Source organism: Protomyctophum parallelum (genome assembly GCF_964188405.1).
Source record: "Protomyctophum parallelum genome assembly, chromosome: 13".
NCBI classification, from domain to species: Eukaryota; Metazoa; Chordata; class Actinopteri; order Myctophiformes; family Myctophidae; genus Protomyctophum; species Protomyctophum parallelum.
Genome location: NC_139708.1, coordinates 16888551 through 16904358, shown reverse-complemented (window position 1 = coordinate 16904358; position 15808 = coordinate 16888551). Strand labels below are relative to the sequence as shown.

At 43.4% G+C, this 15808-nt stretch overlaps 2 protein-coding genes across 3 annotated transcripts; both read left to right on the top strand.

Moving 5' to 3' along the window:
• Positions 1 to 1069: 1069 nt before the first annotated feature.
• LOC310869351 (melanoregulin) lies at positions 1070 to 3757 on the top strand. 2 transcript variants are annotated; one of them, XM_083780048.1, is made up of 5 exons: positions 1070 to 1642; positions 1821 to 1983; positions 2133 to 2223; positions 2474 to 2640; positions 2840 to 3757. In XM_083780048.1, exons 1-5 carry the CDS (start codon positions 1563 to 1565, stop codon positions 2954 to 2956), a joined length of 618 nt encoding a protein of 205 aa, XP_083636174.1. In that variant the 5' UTR covers positions 1070 to 1562; the 3' UTR covers positions 2957 to 3757. The 2 variants fall into 2 exon arrangements, with proteins under 2 accessions (XP_083636174.1, XP_083636173.1); XM_083780047.1 differs by having other exon boundaries at positions 2794 to 3757.
• Positions 3758 to 9670: 5913 nt separating this feature from the next.
• Positions 9671 to 13104, top strand: tcap (titin-cap (telethonin)). The gene is made up of 2 exons (XM_083780050.1): positions 9671 to 10068; positions 11686 to 13104. The coding sequence occupies exons 1-2, from the start codon at positions 9914 to 9916 to the stop codon at positions 12074 to 12076; spliced, it is 546 nt and encodes a 181-aa protein (XP_083636176.1). The 5' UTR covers positions 9671 to 9913; the 3' UTR covers positions 12077 to 13104.
• Positions 13105 to 15808: the final 2704 nt, after the last annotated feature.

Sequence of the window (15808 nt, the reverse complement as noted above, 5' to 3'; positions counted from 1 at the left end):
CGCTTTGTCATTACAATGTAGGTAAAACACTTTTTGGGTGGTGCAACCACTCCAATGAACAGCAATGTCCGTGTTCACCTATGTGACGTTAATGCGTGTGTTAATGAGCACCAGTATGACTGAGTACCAGTAGGGGTGCTGTTGTGCCAGAAACAGAGAGAAAGAGATAGTGCTTCACTGTTGCCTGCTAATGAGAGAGAGAGAGAGAGGAGGGGGGGGGGGGGGAGGAGAGAGGGGAGTTGAACCACTCGGTTCACACAGGTGTGATTTTTACTAAAATCTCACAATATGCTTCTAGAGGAAATATGTTTTTCTTTTTTGTGGTTAAAGCTACAGTACATTGAATAATGCCCCTATTGACAAGACAAGGGGAAGTACAATTACTGGCTTCCTCGTTCCAAAGCAAGCCAAGTCGTCCCTCTCCCCTGCAGCACCTCTCCCTGCCTCCCCATGCCTTGTCTACAGAAAACTACCCAACAAACTACGTTGACTTATGTGAAGTTGGACCTTAGCTCTTGGAGATGAGAGGGGCTGAGCAGATTTAAAGAGCAAGGAAGGTGCAAATGGTTTCATCGAGTATGACCGGGTGCCCAGGGAGGTTAAGAGTTGAAATTATACATTTATTTCGAGGACCTTTTGCTATGAACCATATTGCACAATGCAGCATTTCGAAATCCATAAGCACATTTACTGTATGAGATTTCTGTAGCTACTGCCCAGGGAGGTTAAGAGTTGAAATTATACATTTATTTCGAGGACCTTTTGCTATGAACCATATTGCACAATGCAGCATTTCGAAATCCATAAGCACATTTACTGTATGATATTTCTGTAGCTACTGATCTATGAAATGTCACAGGGTTTAAGTGGGAAAGTTAGGCTCATATACTGGAGGGAGAGATGATCAGGGCCAGGGGCCAAACACAGTCAATGGATGGAACAACTCACATGATGTGTGTGTGTGTGTGTGTGTGTGTGTGTGTGTGAGAGAGAGAGAAAGTGAGTTAAGAGTGTGATCTTTCACTGCTGTCTTTGTCCTCACTGCTCTCTTTGTCCTCTGTAAGGAGAAGGAAGGAGAAAGAACACTTCATCTGCCCGAGCATCTTTACTCTGATCCAGGACAGAGACTGGTGCCTCGGCCGGTCCTGGTTCCATTGGATCTGGAATTATTTATGATTAAAAAAAAGAAAAGAAAAAAAAAGAATCCCCACCAGATACTCTTGAGCGTGAGAGCGGAATTGACAATATTTATAACAGTGGATCATATTCATATACCTCCTGCTCATGAATTCTCTTCGTGAATGTTTTTGGGAGTAATTCCGACGGTCTGAACAAGGTATCTGGAACCTTTTTAGTGCAGTGGGGCAGCACCCACGGGGACAGTGGTGCTGGTGTGCTGAAGCCAGAGTTGAGTTTTCGTTTAGAAAAGGTCATATCTTCATATACTTGAACTATTTCTTAAACGCTTAAGGAAGACCATTTAAGAACCTGCCACTCCCACCACAAAAGCCTTTTCAGGATCATTCCACGCCGCGGGTACCAGTTCCCTATCGTTTTGAGACATGGGGGCAGCTTTCATGAAGTTCTGCTGCTGCTGTTGTGCTACTGATGACGATGATGAAGAGAAGCAGCCTCTAATCCCGTAAGTAAGAAGAATTGATCAAATTACTAAAAACTACACTGCATACCATCTGGTTTACATGCTTTGTCATTTGCATGCTTTGTGAATAAAGTATAGGTGGTTTTATAATTACTGTACAAATGTATAACTGTGTGTGACTGACTCATTCATTTTGTGCATGATTCATGTGTTTGTACAGTCATGACCCTCTGGAGTATTTTGACCGTGAAGTCCAGAAACGGCGTGACCAGGAGACCAACCTGTGGAGTGAGCCAGGTGATACCAGCCATTCAGAGAGAGAAGATGACCGCCACCTCTACACGTTGCTCCAGGCCAGAACCATGACCCGCATGGGTTCCACGGTGAGGAGATTAGATGATAGATTAGAATGGACTGTAGTGAAACCATATGGATTCATTTGTGTAAAGATTCTTGTAGCATAGAATATCTGAAATGAAATGATTTAGCTGAAAGGGAAAGGATTTGATCCCATATTTGCACATTGTTGTAGGGTTACCGCCGTCTCAGTGTGGATATTGATGCCATGAGAGATACACGCCGAGAGGTCAGGGACGGATGGAAGACCATCCTGGAGAACTTGGGTAAGAAGTTGATCATCGGCCTGGGCCATGGCTCAGTGGTCCAGGCACCTTGGCTGGTAATCCATTCTGGCAGTGTGCCGCGGGTTCGACTCCCGATCCCGACGGCCTTTACTGCATGTCTTCCCCCAATCTCTCTCTCCCCATTTCCTGTCAGCCTACTGTCGGTCCCCTCAGATCATGAGACATACAGTAGTATGAGACATAGTAGCTCTGAAGCTTATCAAGTGTTGATTATAAACTTTCTCCTTAGGTTTTATGGCAGAAGCAGATTCTCTACTCACAGTGAATCCCAGTGCGTCTAATGACCGCATGCGCAACGCCCCCCTGGCGCGTTCCTTGCTGAACACACTCCACACTGAAACCAACATTTTCAACAACAGCAAAGATCCCCCACCCGAGAGATACCTATTCATCATGGTGAGATTCCAAATTACATTTTTCACACCATGCTGAATCGCACATGTTTTGAATCACATGTTTTGTGGTATAATGGGCAAACAAATGTTGAATTGTTCTCTCTTTTGGATTATTACTTTTCCTCCCACTCTGTCTTTTCTCGCTCCTTCACAGGATCGTCTTATATACTTGGATGTGGCTGATGATTTTGTGCTCAAAGCGAAGCGATTCTATCCTCCCAAGGATGATGATGATGATTCTGATGATGAAGAGGGTGCTGGGCTTGCAATCAACCTGCCTTTGCTTCTGGCCAGGCTCGAGGCCAAGAATACCGTAGAAGACGACGAGGATGAGGAACTGGAAGATGAAAGCTGAAATGATGATTGAAACTTGAGAGAGTGATCCACTGGCTGCTGCAGTGATCACAAACATAAAGCAGGGGGCAGTAGTTGTCAAGGCTGGGGAGAGCCGGAAGAAAGAATCTTTTTCAACTCCCACTGCCTGTTCTTCAAGTGCCTCCAACAGAACTTCCACTACTGATTCTGCTGTTGCTTGCAGTTTTACGCTAAAATATCAAGTTTTGACTCTCCTTCAGTTTTCTCCAGGCACATTCTAAAGGGGCTCATCATTGAGTATGAGCTGAATGGTGTCGGATCTTGGCTATTTTTGTCTACCATAGAGCTTTACTGAGCTTTCACTCTGTTCATTGTTTGGTTCATGCGAAACCTGCAGGGCAGTAATGGTCGTATGAGCAGAGGCACGCCGCACACCCTTCATATTATGTCTTATGATTATAAGCATACTATTGATTCAATCACAAGATTTCCTCTTGAATATTATTTAACTGGACGAATCGTTATTAACAGAGAATAAACAGCTCAATGATCATGTTTCAGAGCTGTTCTCAAATGGGTTTGTGCTTGGATAATTGTTACTGTTAACATAATACATATTATGAAGGTTGACTTAGCTCTGAACAGAAAAGTAATGAATATGAATATAATAGTATGGCTAGTAAGTTTAAATGGATGTGTTTGCGTGAGTACGGTGAAATGCAGTGGATGTTGTAGGGTGATTTCTTCACCCTCTAACAGTGGCAACATGGAGAATATGGGTGATTTTGGATGTTGTGTGTTTATGCATGTGTTTTGGTGGGATGTTGAAGCTGAAATAAACTTGCAACCTGAAGCGCATCTTGTCACATGTTGTTTGTACAAACCATGTTGCTGGGAGCTGCACTGTCTCATCTGGACTGCTTTATCCCATTTAGGCCTGACCTCAAAATGTTAAAAGATTCTTCTAAATTCTCCAGTTTTCTGAAATAAATATTTTCACGATTTTTCAAAAATAGCAGACCTACAAGCTCGTAGCGCGCCACTCGGTGGCACTATGAGCTTGTAGATCTGCTATTTTTCAATAGCTAAATTATAACATGTTTAAAACACCAAAAGGGGTTCCTGCACAAAATGCTTTATATGGCATTAAATGAAACCACGATCGCTCATAGAAATACACATCACAGAGAAAACAACTGTAGAATCTCAGTTCAGTTTTATTTTCGGAATGGTGGACATACAGTTCATACATAGCACACATAGTTTCCTTTTTTTCTTCTTTTTTTTTTAACTTCTTTTGAGTATCCGTTGCTCATGTCCTGTCCGATATCTGAAAAAGGACATCTATCTGCCTACACAGTGCATACATTCATGTTGTCCTTAGATATATACATTCATCTACACATATTCACATATATAAACATACATATAAATAAGAAAATAATACAATAATTCCTGCTGTGCAGAGTCAATACCTGTCATTGCCATTGTGTTATGGTTTACATGTAATGATTGATTAGGCCAAGGTGGCAAAGAGCATCCCGAGGTACATTGTTGGCGGATTACTATATAAGGGTTATTATTTAGGGGATATTATGAGTATGATTCATGTGTCTCTGTTATGCTATCCTTATTGAATATATATAATGAGTTACTTATAATATATATTGTATGTTTTACTATAATATGGTATAGTAGGTATAATAGGTAATGTGGTTTTACTATTGTATACTGTATAGTATATAACAGTATATGATACATGGTATGGTTTACTATTCTTATATAGTACACAGTATGCACCAAGGTTTGCCAATGATACTAATAATAATTGTAGTTAATAATAATAATAATGGTATAATATATATGATATGGTTTACTTATATCGTACATAATGTGTTATGGTTTACTAATAATGGTCTACTAATAATATATGATATGGTTTACTATACTTATATATTACATAATGTATATAATGTATGGTATGGTTTACTATAATTATATAGTACAGTACGTCATAGTTCCCCATTAGTACTCTTCTTCATTTCTGTATCTATCAAAAATGAATTGGTTTATGCTTCCACAGCGCTTTAGTTCATCCTCCAGCTCATTCCACAGAGTGACTCCGTAAGAGATGCTCCTTGTTTTCAAGTTTGTGCGCATCACAGGTTTTTTGAAGTTCAGTGGTCCTCTAAGATTGTATCCCCCTTCCTTTGTCTTGTACATTTACCGGTAATTGGTTATATCTTGCCTTGTACATGATTTGTAGAATTTTAACATTGACCATATCTGTGAACTTCAGAAGGTGTGATTGTAAAGACAGTGGGTGTGTGTGTGGTCCCGGTATCCTACATTGTTTATTACTCTTAGTGCTCTCTTTTGTATTATAATCAGTGGATTTATTATGTATGGGTAGTGGTGAGTCAGACACCAGTATTGGGCATATGACTAAGCATTCCTCTGAGGTGGAATACAACAATCTACAATGTATGTCTACACTCTCACATGGCCTGCCTGTTGTGGGTGGCTGGCTGCTGGTTTGGTGAACCCTGTTCCACAGACATGGCCCTCCTGGATTGTGTTCGGTTGCCTGGCATCACACCTTCCCACTGGGAACCCCCTGGTGGTGGTGTTGATGCTGATAAGGCTGTTGTTATGTAAGAGAGACTCTGTTAAGAACATTGCTTTAATATATGGCACCAGCCGGCTGTTACAGTGTCACATGGTGCTTGTGCGCGCATGGCACACACACACACACACAGGGCCTCAGCCGCCCTCCGCTGTCCAACCCCTCCCACTCTCGTTACCGTACATCCTGATAGTGACAGCTCATTTAAATGTCACTTCTCAGCAGCTGTGACAGCGCAGTTACACAACTCCAGGTGCTTCTACGCCAGCCACTGGGCCTGAAGGATCACTGGCAGAAATCACCTCATCGCTATTCAGTACCTTTATGGCCCTTCTGCAGCCCTGGCCTCGTTTGAATAGCAGAGACATGACTCACAACAGTACTGCTGTCCAGAGGGTGCATGGGTCTCTGTAATGTGATGCAACTTTATGAGTACTAGGGCTTACTCTGTGGGAATCTCGAATCTGTAATAAAAAAATAAATTTTATATACACAATTTCCAATTCAGATAACCCACTGCTCGGTTCAAAGTCGCTTCAATAAACATATTATCTCACCACTGAAGTATATACTTCACATAGTGACTTACGTTTTTGAAATGACATTTGTGGTTGCCATGGCTGCATAACATAACTCGGTAACATAACTGAACCGTCTCTTTCTTCCCTTTCCACGTACACGTACGCACGCGCGCACACACACACACACACACACACACACACACACACACACACACACACACACGTCTCACACACACGTCACTCACACACACACACACACACACACACACACACACACACACACACACACACACACACACACACACACACACACACACAGATACATTTCACCCTATATGTGATACTGGAAAGGTGTGGATATGAAGTTGAGATATTGCTGTTCTCAGTCATCAGAGCTTGACAGGTAGATGGAAAATAACACTGAATATTTGTGTTTGGAATCTAGGACAATGTTTTAGCAGTGCACAAGAAGGTCAGCCAGTTGGATCCAAAAATGCAAACGAAATGTGAACTGTGAAAGACAAAGAGCCATAGCCATTATTAGCCATAACTGCCATAAGTTAAACTGGATGAGCATGTTTATTTTAATGATCAATCGTCTGTGTCTGTATAATGTTAATGCGACCATAGGTCGCAGATTACTATGAAAACCTACAAAACCTGTCAGTCGTTCTGTCACACCACCATATATGGCCGTCAGTCCGTCATGCCTCGTGAGTCGTGACACACTCCATATATGGCTGTCTCCATATATGAAGATCACGACACTGACCTCATCAAACTCTGTATAGCCATACATGGAAAAGACTAGATCATCAGCCAGATCTGCATATATGGAGCCGGCCAGCAACTCTACATCTGACCTCAAACCCTTAGATCTCCATATGGAGCTGACCTGTTCTGACATTCCATATGTTGATCCTTCCCCATCCGTCCTTCCTCTTCGATGTCTCCCTTTTGACTGATACCTGTCCATTCAAACTGTAGACGGGCCCGTGCCAAAGTTATTAGCACAGCCGCAGCCGGCGAAAACTAGAGTTATCAACAGGCCCAAGGATTACAGGTCTGGGAATGTCCATATATGGGCATTCCCAGACCTGTAGTTTCAGTGTGACACACAGATCACAACACTGACCTCATCAAACCCTGAATAGCCATACATGGAGAAGACTGGTTCAACACCTAGATCAAACGCTTAGATCTCCATATGGAGCTGACCTGTTTTGACATTCCATATGTTGATCTTCCCCACCCGTCTGCCTTTTGACTGATACGTGTCCATTCAAACTCTAGATGGGCCTGCCCCAAAGTTATTAGCGCAGCCGGCGAAAACTAGAGTTCTCAACAGGCCTCCCTAACTGGACTGGCCCGAGGCCCCACCTGGCCTTACTAATTAGCACACATTCTTCGCCCTACCCGTCCCGAAAACGTGGAAAAAACCTGTGCTGTGTATATTGATGTGAGTTGATGACATCATTGGCTGATGTGGATGAGTGAGTCAACACTCACTCAGGCAGTAGCCTCGGACCTGGGCGGTAACACCACACCGGCAGACTAGTAGCACTCAGACGTTATGTATACATGCGCGCGTGCGCGCGCGTGTGTGTGTGTGTGTGTGTATGTGTGCGTGTGTGTGTGTGTGTGCGTGCGGCGCACTCGTCACATTCTGTAACATGAGGTGATTATGAACAACATGGTGCTGTCGTTGAAGCAATGAATGATTGCTGGAGGAACTGGCACTGCTGCCTGGTAGTGGCATGTTGTAAGGTCATTAGATATAAATGACCCCCTTTCATATTGGAACTGGCTGGGTCACCTGTCAAATAAACTCTGTGATTTACATTTCTATTTTTCTTTGCTCTGTTTTTCTCATCACTATAACCAAAATATTTTCTCCCTGATTTCAAGTAATAAAGTAAAATAAAGTAAACTATTATAGAGGGTATTCGCAATTTCGCATGCATAAAGTCAGTGGAAAAGTGAGTGGCAAAGTGAGTTTAACGTCATTAGAGTACCACAGACGAAAAAAAATCATTCTGACCTCCACGAAAAGGCCTCGTTATCCTGACCCCTTTCTATCATTTATACATTATGGATAAATAGTGTGGACGTCTGTGGCATTCATGCAATCAGATAGGACCTTTCTGTTTGGATGTAGCCTATGGACTGTCAAGGCCAGAAAGTAGTTTTTTGCAGTCAGCAATAGGCATTCCCGCATAACTTCTCAGTATGATGATGATGTCACACACATTCCCTCTATAGGCAGGCGGGATTATGGTGCGCCTCAGTCAAGGATTATTTAATACATAGGCTTTGGCTGAAGCTCTATGGCCTTGGGTGACAAAAGGATTGGTCGGATTTTGTGTGTGGCATTTTTATAATTCAAGTTAGAGACATAACCAAGAGCAAAGATAGAGGAGGGACAAGCGAGACAAGAGTCATGAGTTTGTACGGCAGACTGTTGCAACTGTTCATGTTTGTGGTAGCCGAAGTGGGCAGAAGTGAAAGTGGCTTTGGAGGTAGGCTACTGTACAGGACACTCAACGTGCTATTCCAATTTGGGTACGATTGGATGCTGCATTCAATCATAATTAAATTTACAGGAAAATGGTGGGAGGGGTGCATTTAGGGACCAGTGGCCCGGCATATATAAAATACTTTGTGTTATTACCTATAGACTGGTTATACTTTTTCCCTTATTTTTTAAAAATATTTTTTTATCCCACGATTTTGCAACCCATTTTTTCACCCAGTGTCAATTATCTAATGTAATCCTGGGCGCTACACTTTGTTTAGCACACTCTCTATTGGAAAGGTGTTTGGTAACTCAACTCAACTCAACTGATCCATTAATTGATCCGATTTTTTGTGTCTGGAATGCCTTCTCCACTTCCAAGTAGTTCATAGTGGTTCATGTGTTATGTCATTTGATGTTAATTTGCAGTGGTGTTGAAATCCTGCTCTAGTAATGTGCCATTCCATACATGCTGTACAGGGATTTGTGTGGTATGGGGTATGGTGCGCGTGTGCTTGTGAGCGAGAGAGAGAGAGTGCAAGAGTGAGTGAGTGAGAGTGACTGACTGACTGACTGACTGAGTATAATATGCTATTTGTTTGTGAAAAACAAATGAGCTTACAGTATATCTTTCCATACTAGTGAGGTGCCACAAGCAGTTCCATGACATGTACATCAAGACCACTTGTCTATTAAGATTCCTCTTCCAGGAACAAACCCCTTGTGACTGTCGACTTGTTTTCCATAGATTGTCTCCATTTGTGTGTGAAGAGAGTGAGACAGATCCCTTCACCCCTGACTGAACCACCGGTACCAGGCAGCTGAAGTGGAAATTGCTGGGTCCAGTGGTCATAAAGGGGATTGGGGATTACAGTGTAAGTGTCAGGGGATTTCTGGCCCAATTACCCGTAACCCCTCTTCAGTGCGAGTTCCAGATCTTGGGAAATGAGACAGTGGGGGTACTTGGTGTCGGATGTCAGCATGCACTGATAGTATATGACATCGCTGATCGGGAATAGCACCAGGGCGGCTATAAAAGTCACAGATGGACACGGTCCATGACACAGACAGCGGCAGAGAGAAAGAGAGTCTGAACGAGACGAGGAGAGGAGAAAGAGCATCCCTGATTTGCTGGGCACACATCGACAACCACTGACAGGCTGACAGACTGCTGTAATCACACTCAAAGCCAGAGAGAAGCCACTGACTGTCCTGAGAGGAGATAGACGAGCGCAGAGGAAAAAAAGCCAGACCAGCGATAAGACTAACTGACAGATCTGTCCACAGCAGCAGAGAGATGATGCCATCAGTGTGTACCGTCATGGAGAAGTGCAATGGGGCTGTGGTGGAGGCCCAGCTGGCCTGTAGCCTACGAGAGGAGAACAATGCCCAGAAGGAGAGCTACACTGCCGATTGGCACAGTGTTACCCTAAAGACTGTGCCCCAGGACAGGTGAGCCCTTACTGACTTTTGGTTAAAACTAAAATGTTTTTTTCTTCTAGTGTGAAAAGGTTAAAGCCCTATATTCTGATAGTAATGTAACAGGGTTCTCTCCAGCTCTTTAACAGAAAGGGGTTGCCAATGTAATCGTATCAGGATAGAGTACCTATTTATCAGCTTAAATGTTATAATGTTATAAGCCTCTATAAAATGTATAAGGTTAGATTGTATGTAGGCTAGTCTGACACATACTGAAGCCTCAATGTACACAGGGCTGCCATATTTCAGAAAATGTCAAGAGTGAGACTCTAGTGCCTTAATGCGTTCGACGCCGTCCGAAGGGCAGCGGCGAATTTTTTTTGCCTTTTTAATGTGGATTTGTCCCGTTTTAACGTTGATATTTAACCTTAACACTGATGTCTTCACCTCCATGCCAGCTGCTCTCCCTGCACTGACAGCCTCCTCATGCTTAAAGTAGAAATGAAAAAGATATCTATCTATGTATGTATGTATGCTCAGACCCACCCAGCAAGCCACACACATAGTGCTCAGACCCAGCCAGCCAGCCAGCCACACACATAGTCCTCAGACCCAGCCAGCCAGCAAGCCACACACATAGTGCTCACTGCTCAGACCCAGCCAGCCACACACATAGCTCCGTAAGGGAGTGGTCAGTGGTTGCACCACTCAAAAAATCTTCAAAAAACTGAAGAGGCTACTGGAGATTGGAGAACCTGATTTGGACATGATCTGATGCAGGACAATGTCACTATGACAGAAAGAGATTCATTCATTCACATTCATTCACCCCATAATCTCAGTGGAAATTGGGGAATATGTTGTGAAATAAAAAGTCAGAAAACTGGAATGTGGGATAATGCCTAATTTTACATTTTCTTAGTTCAAACACATCTGTGGGCTCTCTCTCTCTCTGAACAGAAACAAGTCGCGATGCGGCCACACACACACACACACACACACACACACACGACTTTGTCCCTATAATGTGCACGGGCTACTGGCACCGTTCCACTTCCTCATATCACGCAAGAGACGCCACACCAGTATAGAAGACGAGAGATGGTCACTTTGACACTTACTCACTTGTTGTAACTTGTGGGGGCTATATTGTCTTCCATGAAAAATATTTCGAAGCGATGTTAAACTCCGCATGGCTCATTTCCATGCGTCACAGTCAGGGACCCTGCCGACGATTTGTCCAGGTCCACTGTTTACCCTCCTCTTCCTCCTACTGCATATATGATATATCAGCGCTGCATGCAGATCGGCTATTTTACCGTACACATGAGTGCGCGTTATTACGCGGCGGAGCCGCGGAGAAAATTGTTATTTATAATGCGTGTGAAATGGCATGTGTGGCGTGGTGCGTGGTAAAGGGTTAAATTGCGTGACTGTCACACTCAAAGGGTGAGACATGGCAGCCCTGATGTACACATGGTCCTCAATTAGATTATTAATTAAATCAGCCCTTTCATCATCAAATTGAAGATTTATTTTTCGGCGGCAATGGTTTGGCTGTTTGTAGAATTCTGAAAGGTATCCAAGGTCTAATCAAGCAAGTGAATCATTCTGAGATGGTGTCTTCTTCTCTTTCTCTGACGCTTGCAGGCAGAACATGAACATGAACGACAGCTCTCGTAGGGAAACTCTGGCCCGACAGTGGCAGATCCGCTCCCTCGTACAGATCTGTCCTTCCGGTGTCTACAGAGTGGGCACTGTGGAGCAGGGTGTTAGAGAACACCAGCTGCTGCCAAAGAGGAACACCCTGCCTCTGCCCATCTTCACCCCCGCGGAGCTGGGTATCAGGCTGGGCCGCGGAGCCGCACACACCGAAGAGGACCTCCGGCCCTTCCCCAAGCCGGATGGAGCCTGCCCCGGCAAGAGAAGTGTGGATGAGATCACCAGGGACCTTCCGCCCGTCAAACCCATTCGCATGGAATTTGCAAAAGCACCAAAAGAACTGGGCCGCTCCATGTCACTGGAAGCCCAGAGAGGCTGAAAGCCAAAACAGACGAGAGGGGAGGGGAGTTTGAGGGACGACGAGAAGGATAGCACTTTGGCTGGGTTAGTAAAGGGGCATAGTTTATCAGAAAAGAGCATGAAAAGACGTGTATAGATTTATAATTCATAGTGACATTCACCCACAATGTTATCTACATCCTAAAATGGGAAGCGGAGTGAGTACCAGGGAAGTGTTATGCTTTGCCATTGTCTTTGACATTTGGTGGGCAATGGTATTATGACATCTCTGTTAAGATGGACCGGCAGACGTGTTGTGGGGTGTGTTCTGTCAGCTGTGCGATGGGCTAATCTCTGCATGGAAAATATTGCAGCCTGGCTGGCTGGCCGTAAGCCATTGTCATGTCTCTCTGCACTCTGCAGCACACTGAATGGCCACCCCTTGACCCCTTCCCCAGCTAGTCATAGACAGGCCAAAATGTGCATTTACTGTAGGCTGTCAAACAGCATTGTATAGAGCATTCATTTTATGGAACAGTACAGTGCACATAAGCTCAGTTGCATTGTTTATTTTGTATTAAAAAAGTGAAAGTAATGTATCGTAAGGAAAGTGAAGTGTACTTGAAATTATTGTAGTATTATGGTTTATACTTCTACTGTATATGGTGAGGCCATATGTTCCGATTCAGAATGTCACAAAGAGACAACTAAGACAAGGACAAGCAGAATGGAGGTGTGAGTGAATAACATGCATTGGCATTAGTGGTTCACTTTCATAACAATAGCTGGTCAGCCTCCAGGAGCACTAGAAGTCCTTGACAATCTTTGATCCTTCTAAAGCATTCAGAATGTTCCAGCATGATTGCACCCCCACCATGCCAAGCCAGAGGAGGTGTGTGTGTCTATGTGTGCATGTTTGAGAGAGAGAGAGTTAGGACTGACACCTCTGATCAGAAGCAGCATCTAATAAAATGACCTTTAGAACTCTAAAATAAAATGTATTGTACGTGTGCAGTGTCATTTCAAATATTTTATTTTTCTATGAATAAAAGATAATGTTGAGTTGCATTTCCCTCTGTTTCCTCATTTTCTTTCTGTGAGGTCATAAACATTACATTAATATTATTGATGGATAATCATTAGGCGAGAGAGTGGAGTTCTTAATTGGCTTCTGAAAACCATGAAACAATCTGACTAGCAACTGCTCCCAGCCTAAAAAAAATATAAATAAAAAACAGCTTGCTGATACGCAATCCTGCTGCAATACACCTAGCATTCATCTTTCGAGTGACAACTAGGCTAGGTGTATCACTGCTTAATTTAAGGATTCCTAGACATATTACGATCACAGACTGTTCTTCCTTCTGGATTGGAGGAGGCCCAGACATAAACTAGACTATGAGGTGGGTAGAAAAGAGACTGCCAGACCAGACGGTACAAGTAGCTTGGCGTCAGTGCTGCATATGTTGTCTGCAATCATTTGGGTACACACTGTGAAAACATCTCCCTCCCTCAACGTTACCGCACCCACTTCACCACTTAAAGAGTCTCTCATTTATTTTTCATATGTTCCTCTCCAACACGTCTCTGTCCAGTGCCCAGAACATGCCGTCCCTGTTTAACCTGATTATGCTCGTCAGTGTCGTGGCGTCGTCCGCTTTCTAGTAAACAAACAGGAGAAGGGCGCACACCAGTATTGGTGAGGTGCTGCTGACCTAAATAAATAAGTATAAAAGCAAAGTAAACAGACACACAGTATACAGCATTATTTGAAACACCACCTTTCAACCTAGAAAGGTCTTCTTCAGGGAATGATTATGAAACATACAGTTTGACCTGACTAACCTCCTTTCGGTGGTTCTATTCGTTTTTACTTAACTAAATGCCTTAAATTGTACATATTATACATAGAGGAGTAGAGGTAGGATAAAGTATAACAATAATGGAAATAATCAAGTAAAATAAAAGTACCTGAAATTGTAGTATATGTACGGTTGAGTGAATTGTCTCTTTTTTGTTGATCTGTCTTACCCACCCCTCCTGGCAGAGCATAGTGGTTTTGGTATTAATAGCTGGGTAAACACTGACATTGCCCTGGAGACAGTAGAGAGACAGACACGTCGGCACGTTCTTCCCTGAGCTCTTAATCTGGCTATTATATTAGAGATTTAGGTGTTCATCCTTTGCCCTCTATCTTAAAAATAACCCACTCACACAACCTTCCGAAACCCCCATGCAGTCACGAGCATAATCTGCAATACAACAAGTTGTCAAAGTTCTGGTAAATGACCTGAATCCCCCTCGGTGGGCGACAAGGAAGTTCAAATATTAACCACCAGACCTGGATCAAATAGTATCTTAATTACATTTTTGTAATCTGTTTTACTCTCCTTGGAGTACCAAAGGAATAAGTGACTTAAAGAGGATTATTCATAAATGTATCAAAAATCACACCCGTGTGAAGTGAGTGTTGCAACTCCATGTGGGGGTCCAGCCCGGTTCCGGCAGACTGCCCGCACGGTCCAGAAATGACAGTTACCATGTGGGGATCCCCAGAACATACAGACCCCCAGGAACGTGCCCAGGGGGCCGGCCCGTTTCCGACGAGCCGCCCTGCGTCGGAAATTATTGAGAAATGATAGTTACTGTGTGCCACTCAGCAGGGTATGATTATGTCACTCGCATAGCCTCTATTGTTCAAGTTCTAACAAATCGTAAGAATTGGGCCACATTTACACCAGTTCTCCATTTTTGATACCACACATTTCACTGCAATGAAATCCATCTGGTAACTTTACACTATACTTCTTTTCCACAACAGCAACCTTGAATTTCTCCTGTCATCACCAGCTTGAGTGGTGCATTGACCACTGACCCCCCAATCTGTCTGTGACTGTGTGTTGTATTTAAAGGAGAAATCCAAACCAAAACATGTGTACCCATGAATCAGCCTATATAATCCTGTCCCAACATAACTGTTGGCCTTGAATTGTTTCTCCATTTCCCCCACCGCTCTCACAGTCAAATGCAACTATAATGGTAGAAAGCTAGTTGTCTTCTAATGCAGGTAATTTAGTAGCTCCAAACTGTCACCCTCGAGCTGCCATTCATACAGAACCCAGTGGTAGAATTCTCAACGGGCCTGAAAATGAAGGCCCTGGCCCGGCCCTGGGTACTGTATGAACAGCAGCTCGAGGATGACAAACCTTCTACGGCACCATTCTAGCTCCATTTTACTGTGGGAGGGGTGGGGAGAATGGAGAACAGGGGGCATCTATGAAACAATTCAGGATTATAGGCTGATTCATGGGTACGTGTTTTGGTCTGGATTTCTCAAGGGTCAGACAAGTTGAGACAACACCACATTACAAAACAATATGTGGTGTTGATCTGCTCGGTATCCCACAGTAAGTCATGCCCTAACCTAGAATGCCCTAACTAGAATGCCCTAACCTAGAATGCCCTAACCTAGAATGCCCTAAACTAGAATGCCCTAACCTAGAATGCTTTAAACACCTACCGGAACGCTGTTTAATTATAGCCTATTTTTGTGCTATTGAGTCAATGCTATTGATTGTAACAGGTCTAAATTATGCTAATTTGGACAACTGCATCAGCATTAAAGCACGCACATGAGATTTACAGTATGCTATTGAGCCTATCTGTGTGCACTCCTGTCTAGGCTGGTGTTTTTCCCAGAAATATCAACACACATACAAGCCACAGTGTTGTACAAAAGTGTATTATACAAATTGTGTGTAATCAATTAACA